Raw genomic sequence first — 12,427 nt, forward strand, 5'->3', positions numbered from 1 at the left:
AAAAAAAGAGAGAGAGAGAGCTTTAAAATTCATGAAACAAAACTGAGTACTAAAGGGAGATATAGACAAATCCTTAAAGTTTTTAATACCTCTATTTCCACAAGGGGCAGGCACCTGGGGGGGCTCAGTGGTTGAGCATCTGCCTTTGGCTCAGGTCATGATCCCAGAGGTCCCGGGATTAAGTCCAACATTGGGTTCCCCACAGGGAGCCTGCTTCTCCCTCTCTCTCCGTGTCTCTCATGAATAAATAAATAAAATCTTTAAAAAAAAAATACCACTATCTCAACAACTGATATAAATACAACTCAGTAAGAAGAGAAGATTTGAACACCACAACCAACCATCTTAACATTCATAAAACACTATCCAACAACTTAAAAAGACCCCCTTTTTAAAAGTAGAACACATGGAATATTAAGCAAGATAGACCACATGTTAGGCAAGAAAACAGTTTCAATAAATTGCCAAGAATTGAAATCTGCAGAGCACGGTTTTGGTTATATCAGAATTAAATTAGAAATCAATAATAATAAAGATGTACAACCCACTGATTGGCTCATTTTTTTAAAACTATTCACTCATTTCTTAATCCTTTTCATCTAACTTACTCTGATTCTTGTTAGTATCTTACTTTAAAGGTCATAACTGTCCCGCTGATGCTCAAATCCAGGCCTTTAAAAAATATATTTTCACACTATACACAAAAAGAAACTTAAAATGGATTAAAGACCTAAATGGGAGACCTGAAACCATAAAAATCCTAAAAGAGAACATAGGCAATAACTTCTCTGACATTGGCCATTGAAACATTTTTCTAGAGATGCCTCCTGTGGCAAGAGAAACAAAAGCAAAAACAAACAATTGGAACTAAATCAAAATAACAAGCTTCTGCACACAAAGGAAATAATCAACAAAACTTAAAAGACAACTACCGAATGGGAGAAGATAGTTGCAAATGACATATCTGATAAAAGGCTGGCATCTAAAAATAAAGAACTTCCACAACTGAACACCAAAAAAAACAAAAAACAAACAAACAAAAAAACCCCCAATAATCCAATTTAAAAATGGGCAGAAGAGGGGCACCTGGATGGCTCAGTCAGTTAAGCATCCTGACTCTTGATCTCAGGGTCATGGGTTCAAGTCCTGTGTTGGTCTCCACACCAAGCATGGAGCCTACTAAAAAATAAAATGGGTAGAAGACACAGACATTCCTCCAAAAACATCCAGATGGCCAAGAGACACAGGAAAGGATGCTCAACATCACCCACCATCAGGGAACTGTAAATCAAAACCATAATGAGATATCACATCACACCTCTCAGAGTGACTAAAATAAAAAACAAAGAAACAAGTGTTGGTGAGGATGTGGAGAAACAGGAACACTTACACGCACTGCTGATGGTAGGCATGTAAATTGGTGCAGCCACTGGGGAGGAGTATGGAGGCTCCTCAAAAAATTGAAAACACTAATTTGAAAAGATATATGCAAACCTATATTTATTGCAGCATTATTTACTATAACTGTATCATGGAAGCAATCCAAGTATCCATCAATAGATAAACAGATAAAGAAAATGTGGTGTATATCCACAAAGGAATATTACTCAGCCATAAGAAAGAATGAAATCTTACCATTTACAGTGGCATGGACAGAGCTAGCGAGTATGATGCTAAGCAAAATAAGTCAGAGAAAGACCAATACCACTCATATGTGGGATGTGAGAAACAAAAGAAAAGAAACAAACCAAAAAGCCAGACTCTTAACTCTAGAGAACAAATTGATGGTCACCACAGGGGAGGTAGGTGGGGGATGCACGAAATAGGTGGAGGGGAATAAGAGTACACTTATGATGGGCAAGGAGTTGTTGACTCACTATATTGTGTGCCTCAAACTAATACAACACTATGTGTTAACTATACTAGAATTAAAATTTTAAAAATAAAATATTTAACTGATTAAAATATTTAACTAATATCACTAATTTAGCATGTGGGTAACTTATCAAGCAGTGGTTCCTGAGGACCTAATGTGCGTCTAACTCCATACTTGGGAGCACAAAAGCTACTGCTTAAAAAGCACTTTGGGGTGTGTCAGGTACTGTTATAAGTACTTTATAATTAGGGACCCATGTAACTGAATCTTCATAATAATCCATAAGATGGATACAGTTTTCAAGTCAAGGAAACTGAGGCAGAAGGAGGGAGAGTCATTGGAACCATGGTCAGACGGCTATTAGGCAATGGATCTTGAATCGCCAGCTCACAGTCTTGCCCCAAGGTCCACTGCCATGTTTCCCAACTGCGTTTTTACTTCAGGGCTCACAGACTGGTGGAGGGGAGGTGTCAAGACAGGTTAACTCTCCTACTACACAATGCAGTAGATGTTTGACCTCACGTTCACAGAATCTCTATGCCTTATATCCTAATACAGAGAGGCACTTAGTAATCTGCCTTATTCCTCTGTATAGACTTAGTTTCAAGAAAGTGCTTGATTATGTCATTTATACTAAAAAAAAATTAGCTATAAAAATTGAACATTGCTTCATGTGCTCTCTCAGAACATTTGCATTTTAATAGTTTCTATTTGATGTAAGCAAAATACATATTTCTAACTTTGGAATGTCAGGCATTCAGAGGGCAGATGCAGGAAGGTTGTGGGAGGGGGTATGGAGATCTGCCCAGGTAATCTTAAAATCTAAACACATGGAGAAATATGGCTTCTTTATCCTTAAGTTGGATCCATGATACTCTTTATTATTGAGTACTATGGAATTATTCACGTTTGGAGTGAATCATCTTCAGGAATTTACTTAATTTCGTCTAAACTCTTGCATCCTCTTCCCCACAAATGAGATCAACATTTGCTCCATAGGGCTATAAAAATTAGATGAGAGCATATAAGCACCCACCACTGGAACATGGCATGTAGCACAGGATGCCTCATAAATTAAAACAAGCATACAAAAGGGCTCACATTTTCCACATATCATTCTCTCTTTCAAGGGAGTTTTTTTTTAAATAAGTTTTATAGTAGGTTGGCATTTCCTAAGATCGTGAGTCCATAGGGAATACTACACTCTAAAATATCAATCAGAAGTTCAAAGAAAAGCATCCAACCTCAGGCTGAGCCTCTTTTCTCTGCAGATTTGCACAGGCTTACGTTTTTAGAAGTAAACAGTAAATCTATTCTGAACTAACGATAATAAAAATAATAGAAAGTAAGTTATTTTTAGCCTAAAATTCTCTCTTGATTTATGCCATCTACATAATCACAGATGTTTAGTCCTGGGACTTTAGAGCCCACCCAACTTCTCAGAAACCACAGTAGACTACCTGTCATTTTCCAAAGAGGAGGTGGAAGACAACAGGACTACAATTTCCCCTAGAGATTTTCAGTTTGGAAATGGGACTTGAATTTGAATTTTTCCTTTTGAACACATCACAATCAGTAAGCATTCCCCAACAGGGGAACGGAGATCTCAGACATGCCGCTGGCTTTCAGAGGGCTCAAAGGTAAGTCATTTCACTTCACTAACTTCTGTTTTTTCCTCATTAAGCTCAGTGCAACAAACCAGCCTTGGTCTGTTAAAACTGATCTTCAAGAAGTTCCCATCCAGACTCCTCTTCTTACTTTCTGATGATCTATCATTAAGGATGGAGAAAGTGAGGATTTGGAAAGGTGCTGGGGTTGGTTCCAGACACATCAGATGAGGCCACAGTAGTTACATGACTACCATCAACAATGATTTCTGTGGGACGAGGCTTACGAAATCCTTTTCTCCTCTGCACAAGAACGGGACCTTCCGTTAACTGTCTAGTTTTGTTCTTAGGACAGGCTGGCAAAACTGACACGCGAATCACGTTACTAGGGAACACTGCTTACAGTGAAGACAATCCCTGACTGGCCCCCTGAGTCTACACTGGTAAGACACGGATACCTCATGTTGGAAGCCATATCTCTGTAATTGCCCAAGTATAAGACTCTTAGAGCTGGGGGGAGGTTTCCCTTAGAGGGCCCCCAAAAAGCTATGCCTGTGGGGTTGTTACAAGAAGCTCTGGCTCCCGAGGTACATGAGGCTTATAAGTCATGTTAACTTTCATACCCACCCAGTGTGGACCTCTCCCCTTTGCATCTGAGCTGTCTGTCATCTGGGTTGGGGGACTCAGAAGCAAGGATTCCCACAGGTGTACCTGACCCTTCCCAGTGGGCAAGCAGTGGTTCCTGTCCTGCTGTGCAGCCTAGTCCCAAGCAGTCTAAGAGAGTCTCAGGAGTTTCGATAGTATGTTAAACCAAGTTAAGAACCGTCTGCATCCCCTTCCCCAGCTAGTACCGTAAATACAAAGATACAAAGTAGATGAGATAATATGGGCCAGGGGAAAAGCAGTAAATTCCTGGGAACAAGACTTCCACTGAAAAACGATTAAAAAAAAAAAAAGTATTTGCTATTATTTTTTTTAATTAATTTTTATTGGTGTTCAATTTACCAACATACAGAAAAACACCCAGTGCTCATCCCGTCAAGTGTCCGCCTCAGTGCCCGTCACCCATTCCCCTCCAACACCCGCCCTCCTCCCCTTCCACCACCCCTAGTTCGTTTCCCCGAGTTAGGAGTCTTTATGTTCTGTCTCCCTACCTGATATTTCCCAACATTTCTTTTCCCTTCCTTTATATTCCTTTTCACTATTATTTATATTCCCCAAATGAATGAGAACATACACTGTTTGTCCTTCTCCGATTGACTTATTTCACTCAGCATAATACCCTCAGCCATTAGAAACGACAAATACCCACCATTTGCTTCAACGTGGATGGAACTGGAGAGTATTTGCTATTATTGATAAAATAAGGCAGCGTTTCCTTTCCATGCTTCCTGGTCTCTGGTTGTAGTTCTGAAGTCTTTCTTATAAAACAAGACACTTTTTAATTTCTGGGTCTGGGGCAGCCCAGGTGGCTCAGTGGTTTAGCGCCACCTTCAGCCCAGGGCATGATCCTGGAGACCCTGGATCGAGTCCCACTTCAGGCTCCCGGCATGGATCCTGCTTCTCCCTCTGCCTGTGTCTCTGTCTCTCTCCCACTCTCATAAATAAATGGATAAAATCTTAAAAAAAAAAATGTACATAAAAAAAAATTCTGGGTCTGTGCATTGTTGAAAGGGAAGCTAAGAAACAATGCTTCTATCTGCTGACATCTGCAGTTACAGAAGACCTTCAAAGGAGAGCGGGCCACGGCCCACAGGAAGTCACGAGAGCCCTCCAGAGCATCACACAGTCTCCGTGTCGACAGCAAGCGTTGGCATACCTTTGCTTCTCGTTCTCCCACCTTCTCACTCCCTGCTTCCATGTGACCTCCCTTTCTGAGGGCCTGTACAGTAGGAATATCTTTTGAGAACCTCATCTCATCTCTTCTTTCTCAGTCTTTTCCCCAGACTTTATCTCAGTTCTATATCTCTGAGTCTCAATTAGCTTGAAATACCCTTGACTAGGAACACCAAGATCACGGGTGGCTTTGCGGCCAGTGCCAAGAGTGCTGTTGGAGGCGTGTGCCTCCAGTTAATGAAATAACACACTGTCTTATTTCATTGCACGACTTATGCTGGCCGCCAAGAACCTAAGAACGGCACAGGTGCTTATGAAATTTGATGGCAGGGAATGAGGGGAAATATTCAGTGGCAAGGGAGGGGACAGGCCAGAATCAGTGTGTGCATAGTTGTAGCTGGCAGCACGAGAGACTGAAGCCTCAGCAAATGGAGGCTAACAGGTGGGTCCCTGGAATGGTGATGGGAGGTTTTGAGAACTTTCTATCATTCCCATGAATTTGGCTGTTTCTTTCTTTCTTTTAATTTTTATTTATTTACTTATTTTTGAGAAGCACTCATGGTGCCATTTCCTCATACTATATATAAACGAGACACATGCTCATGTAACAGAGAGTGGGCGTGTCAACTGTGACAACTGGTATCTCCTTTGGAGAAAGCAGCTGAATACTGATCATCCTCTTCATACCAGTCATTTTTCTCCTGGACATTTACTCTAAGAAGCAAAAGTAAACTAGCAAAACCACATGGTTTTTTGTTTGTTTGTTCTTAATAACCATGAAGACAACATAGCATGATGGAACTGGCTAAAATGTCAAAGAAAAAAGCCCAGCAGAATGCCTATATATCCACTCTGAGTACAACTTTGAAAACATACAGGTGCATGTGGGCAAAGACTGAATTGAAAAGAAATGAAAACAGTTGTGACAAGATGATAAAATTATGATCTATTACATCCTTTTTCAGTCTTATTACTTCGTTGTAAATTTAAAATGAAAAATTAAAGTAAGAACACTTAGGGATGCCTGGGGGACTTAGGTGGTTAAGCATTCAACTTGATTTTGGCTCAGGTTGTGATCTCAGGGTCGTGAGATCGAGCCCTGCATCAGGCTCTGTGCTCAGCGGGGAGTCTGCTTAGGATTCTCTCTCTCTTTCCCTCTGCCCCTTCCCCCACCCTGCTCACTCTGTCAATCTGTTTCTTTCTCTCTCTTAAAAAAATAAGAACACTTAGTCAAGTGAGTGTTAGGAAGGATATTTTTCTCATCCTCAGATGCATTTAAGTGTGGTATGGGTTATTTTTATTCATGGGGTATTGATACAAAAAGTATTCTCAGGTTAGGATATATAGTAGTTTTTCATCTGGTTTAGATAAGATGAAATCATAGTACTCAGTGGTTATACGGAGTTTACAATGTGCGAGGCACTTCACATAAGTATTAACTCATTTAATCCTAATAACAACCTTTTCGGGTAGTAACTATTAAATTCCCATTAAGCAGATGAGGAAACTAAGCTGAGAAGGGTGGAGTACCTTGGCCAAGATCCTGGCTTCGCTGGAGAGTGGTAAGAGACAGGATTCCAACTCTGACAGTCTGCTCCAGAGTTGGTGCCCTAAGCCACTGCCCCATGACCCACTCAGTGGAGGACCAGAAAATGGTACCACTGTTCCCAGTTTAAGTCAATGCTCTTTCCACTGCACGAGGCCATACCTCATCTGGCAGATAAGAAAACCAAAAACAAGTTTGAATGATTTGCTCATAGTCACATGAGTAGCTTGTGGTTGAGAATTAACTTCTTGACGTTTAACCTAGTGATCTTCCTATCATCCCAGACTGCTGGGAATGAAAAGCAAAATGGCTAGCTAGGGCAACAGCAAATGAAAAAGAACCCAGGGAAATCAAGTCTAAGACCTTTAAAAAGAGAAAAAAAAATCTTCCTTTTCTCTTTGCCATTTATTTCTTTAAGGGCTATTTATTTATTATGAGAAAGAGAGAGGGGGGGCAGAGTGAGAGTAAGAGAGAGAGAGAGAGAGAGAGAGAATATCTCAAGAGGAGTCCCTGCTGAGCTCAGAGCCCAATGTGCGGCTTGATTCCAGGACCCTGCAATCATAACCTGAGCTAAAACCAAGAGTTGGATGCTTAACCAACTGAGCCACCCAGGTGCCACGTCCTTGTCACTTATTTTAATGGGATTTGTCCTACTGGCACTGGCCATACATGTCACAGATGGACACTTGTACTCAGGGATCAGTGACTTTCATGGGAGGCCAAAAAAGAAATGGAGAGGACAGGGGCTTCTGGTGGATATGGCCATTACGGGGCACACGTGGTGTTCTAGGATCTGGTCATAATACGCACGTGTCTGTGTTGTGCAGGTTCCTGTGGAGAAACTACATGTCCATCAGGGGGGCCTACTAGAAAACACAGTGACCGTGTTCTGCCTTAAAGAAAAAGGGTTCTGTGAGACAACTGAGTTTGGAGGGTGGGATGGTCAGTGTTACATCAACACTGCTAGACTACAGTCCTCTGTTATTTAATCAGAAACCCATCCAGGTTTCGACGTGAAGGTATTTGATAGAGGTGACTAACATCTATAATCAGTTGACTTCAAGTAGAGGTGACCCTTGGTAATGTGGGTGGGCCTCACCTCATCTGTCGAAGGCCTTTAAACAAACAAACAAACTGAGGTTTCCTGAAGAAAAAATATTCTGCCTCAAGACAACATTAACCTCTGCCTGAGTTTTTAACCTGTTGATCTGAGTGCAGACTCCAGCCTTGCCAGCAGAAGTATCTTCAATCCATATGCATCTATCCCCCTACCCATCTATCCATGTATTGAGACAGAGGGAGAGGTGCCACTGGCTCTGTTTCTCTGCAGGACCCTGAGTGATGTAAAGGTCTGGCCAGGACTGCAAAGTGCTGCGGTCGTGTGAAGCACACGGAGCCCCTTGACATACGCATCATGAAAAGCACAGATGATTGGAAAGCTTAGCTGAAGAGACAGGACATTAGATGTCGCCAGGCAGGTGGGGGCCAGAGCAGCCGCTGCTTCCTGCCCCCAGGTCACAGTGAGCAGGAAGGGGAAGGGCAGCGTGCCTGGGTACCTGGGGCGAGCACCTGCTGGTCCCTGCACTGAGGCTGAGAGTAAAGAACATGCATTCGGACCTCTAGGAATTAACATAAAAAGGTGTTCTGGGAACAGGAGAAAGACCTCTCCTGGAAGGGCTGACAGTGACTTGGAGGCAGCCCTGGTGACACAGGCCAACCGGGCACCGCCAGGTCTTCACGGAGCTGGGTCCCAGCTGCAGGGGCCCCCCAGGCTCCCGGGCTGTGGAGTCACAGTTTCCACTCTGAACAGCAAACCTGTCCTCCTTAACGTCTTGGCCCTCACCTTCCCCGCCCCCCCTTCCCCTGACAGCTGTGGGAGGCGAGTGCAGAGGGCGGGCAGGGCTCACCTTGGCTTCTGACGTGGGTTCCAAGAAGCACAGGCGGTTGCCAAGCCCCTCGGCTGCCAGGCAGAACTTGCGTTGCTCCTTGTGGACGTTTGCGATGCACTGGAGAACCACCTCATCTTCCTGCGGCAGAACACACATGCGTGAGCGCCAGCGGCTCTTTGGAACCAGGGCCTAGGCACCGTGCTGCTACCCCGAGGGGCACACAGGGGACGGCAGCCTGCTGCTTCCCGCGGAGCACCCGGGTGCCCCAGGGTGGAGCTGGGAACCCCGGGGTCGGGGGGGCAGGCTGAGGTGCGAGGCGCCTGTGGGCCACAGACCCAGGCAGCTGGCCCGGGCCTGGTATCGGAGGTGCGGGCCGCACACACAAGCCAGGTGGGCAGACCGTGTCAAGAGGTGAGCAGACAAGAAGGGAAATCCAAGCGATGTGCAGGTACGCGAGGGGAACAGCGAGCTGCAGCTGCAGGAACAGACCCGCCAGCAGAGACCAGGCGACCGGGGCCTGGAGGGAGAGGCCACCTCGGGTGAGGCCCGGGGGAGGCAAGAGCCACTTGTGGGGTGTGGGGGTGGATATAGTGGGTGACACGTTTGCCAGGGGCTACGGAAGGAAGCTGGGGAGAGTGTGGGAAATGGGTCCTGGAAAGGTGTGGAAGACAGGCTGAGAAGGAGCCTGGAAGACTCAGGCTGGACGGAGAAGCCGCCCTGAATGCGCCAGGAGGGGATCCTCTCCCCTGTGGTCATGAGAAGCAAAGCCCCCGGAAATTTCAGAGACCCTGGCTGAGCAGCATTCCTCTCATTAATGGTCCAGAGACGAGGCCAACCAGTACTGACACCAATGCTCACCTCCTGCTCACCGCTGCCTGAGGCTCAGAGGACAGCACTCCCCTCACCAGGCCCTCCACCCCAGACCCGCTCTCCCCCGTCTATGTCCCCCACTCCTCACCAGGTTAACTTTCACCTTGGGCTTGGGGCATCCAGCAGGTCTACCTACAGGTGTGGCTGAGTTAAAGGAGTGAGGAGAGGAGAGCCAGGTGGGGCTTCTTCCTGAGCAACTGTTCCCTTGTTCCCGTGTCTCAGCCCCACGTCTCCTGGGGCTATGTGCATCCCAGGGTATTGGACCGGAAGATGAAACAAATGTTTTTTCCTGAAAGGGGGCTGCCATGTGTCTAGGCATATGGAAAAAATAACATCCTCCCCGTGATGGGAAGGTAAACAAGATTCAATAGTAAGAGAGCCTTAAAAAGGATGTCTGCTGGTACCCCGAGATTGGTCAGGGTATAAGAAAACATGAGAAGACTCCAAATCACAGGCCCATGAAAAGATGACTGAGGGGGAAAAAAAAAGCCCCACGCTTTCACTGGCACTGAAATGTCACCATTCATTATTAAAATCAAGTCGGTAATAAATTCAAAAGCCTCTGCGTATAGTGAAGTCCGAATTCATGGTCTTCATTTGAGTTGAGACAGAATAAAACTCCAGAATAGCCCTAGTCTCGAAATGTGGGTTCCATGAAATCTCTGGAGAGAATGAAACTTCCCCCCAGGTGGCGTCTGCCCCAGATTCTCTGGTGCCCAGAGGTGACCACATCCTCCTGGAGGGCACAGGCAACAAGGGAGTACTCTTAGGTTGGCCAAATGACTCAGGGGCACTACATGAATTGCAATGGGTCATGGGAGTTAAATGCTCTGTGCCAAAAGAGACAGTCTTCGAAACATAATTTTTCTGTCCAAATTGTCAAGAGGACCCCCTACTGAGAAATACTTAGGTATCCCCCACCTATGCACGATTCACCAGCAAAAAAACAGGTATTTGGAAATCACAGGAGTGTGTTATGGGCCAGACTTTTCATGAGTGGGTGAAGGTTCACAAAATTTTCTCCTCAGTTTGAGTTGAAGACCCCTCTCTCCATGATCCCATTTCCCATGCCCGTTCCACTCCAAGGTACCCAAACCACCTTGGCTTGACCTTGCGCTGGCTGCCTCCTTGTCCTGTAACTCGCACCTTCATAACCTAGGCTGCCCAACAGCTAACGCGATCAAGGAACCTGCCGTGGCTGAAGGACAGCCCAGCACAAACTCTCTGAGGCCCACGCTCTGGGTGACACGCAAATGGGTGTAGGACTCTGAGGCAAGTTTCCTGTTCTTCAAATGCTTTCCTCTTTTTTCCGGTGCTGTCTGGCACCGTATGCCCAGTGCTGACCTGGCTGCAGACAACATCTGGAGTGGCAGCCTGGACCTGTCTTCACTCTAGACAGCACCAACCGCCCCCCGCACACCTTCAACAGACCAACATCTCGAGCCCTGGAGCACGTGACACTGTAACCTTTGCACCAAAGCTCCATTCAGAACCACAAGTCAACCATCTCCTTAGGCCTCTCACTTGGTTTGACCCAGAACACAAGCACCTCCAGTCACTGGCCCTCCCTAGGTCACTCATTTCTTGACTGATGCATGTTCTCTTCCCGTTACCTCTCTTCTTTGTCCCTTTGCTTTAAATCGAATCTGACTATTTTCAGGGAGTGCCATTTCTAAGGAGCTCCCTGGGATTGGAGGCTGCAAATTCTTCCACATCTTGCAATCCTCCTCCCCAGGAGCTCCAGCACTCTCCCCCAATCCTCAATGCCAAATTTGGATAATCACTTTTCTGCTCATGTACCAAATTCCTCTACCTTGAGGTACGTGATTGTCAATCTCCACATCTTCCTGGGCAATGTACCCACATCCTACTCAGTTCTCCCACCATTTATCTGACTCTTAATGACAATCAGAAAACCTGATCATTTTTGTGCGAATCCAGTACACATTTGTTGACCACCATCCAATGACAAAGCATCCTGCCAGGACAGATACCACAGAGCACACCAGGTCATGTAAGCCAAGATCTGGCTTCCTTCTTGCCACTTGAGCTTCATCTCAACTAACTTCAAGGTTCATGTGGACAGTCTCTTCAAAACAAACACCTTGACCTAATTACTACACAGTTTTAGTAACACATGCTGGTGAACATTCCTTGTCAAAACCTAGAACAATCCCTGTTCTAAATCTGGAACCAGACTATCTTGCTCTGTGAACCCAGTCTTCTCTCTCTTGCTTTCTCATTCTCTTACATTCCATGTTCCCACTCTCCTTCACCAGGACTTCCAGTTCCCAGAGGGCGCCGGCCGCCTCTTCCTGGAAGGGAAAAGGATTTTTTGATAGAGAAAGTAACACAACTCTGGAGTTTTGTTCCATCAATTTATGGGATTTTTTTTTTCAATAGTACATTTTCAGCTTCTTTTAACTCTGCTTTCACTGGAATAAGACCATAGGAACTTTCCCCTTTTTGTAGGACTCAGCAGATCTGACTCAGTCAATATCAAATCACCACCTCCCCCCAGCTATAAGACAAAAGACAAAGTGCTAGGTCAGAGAGCATCATAATCAGTAATGGAAAGACTTTTTAGACCTAGTCTCTGCCCTTAAGGATGAAGGGTACACAGGTCTTAGGTTCCCAGGAAATAATACCAAAGATCATGTAAACATTTCCTGATTTCTACAGAAATACGTCAAAAGGTCTCTACCCATTCCTCTGGAAGTGAGTTCTTCCCTCTGCCTCCAGCCTCACTTCTCCTCCATTCCTATTGCCTTCCCATCTCCCAGATAAGTCTTTCGTCCAGCCT

At 45.1% G+C, this 12,427-nt stretch overlaps 1 protein-coding gene across 1 annotated transcript in view; it reads right to left on the minus strand.

The window, feature by feature from the left end:
* Positions 1-12,427, minus strand: part of RYR3 (ryanodine receptor 3) — a 511,176-nt gene that overhangs the window by 338,835 nt on the left and 159,914 nt on the right. The window contains exon 2 of the mRNA XM_072738189.1: positions 8,773-8,892. Coding sequence (XP_072594290.1) covers positions 8,773-8,892 — 120 coding nt within the window. The remainder of the gene's footprint in view (positions 1-8,772; positions 8,893-12,427) is intronic.

This window comes from Vulpes vulpes, chromosome 15, assembly GCF_048418805.1.
Source record: "Vulpes vulpes isolate BD-2025 chromosome 15, VulVul3, whole genome shotgun sequence".
Taxonomy (NCBI): domain Eukaryota; kingdom Metazoa; phylum Chordata; class Mammalia; order Carnivora; family Canidae; genus Vulpes; species Vulpes vulpes.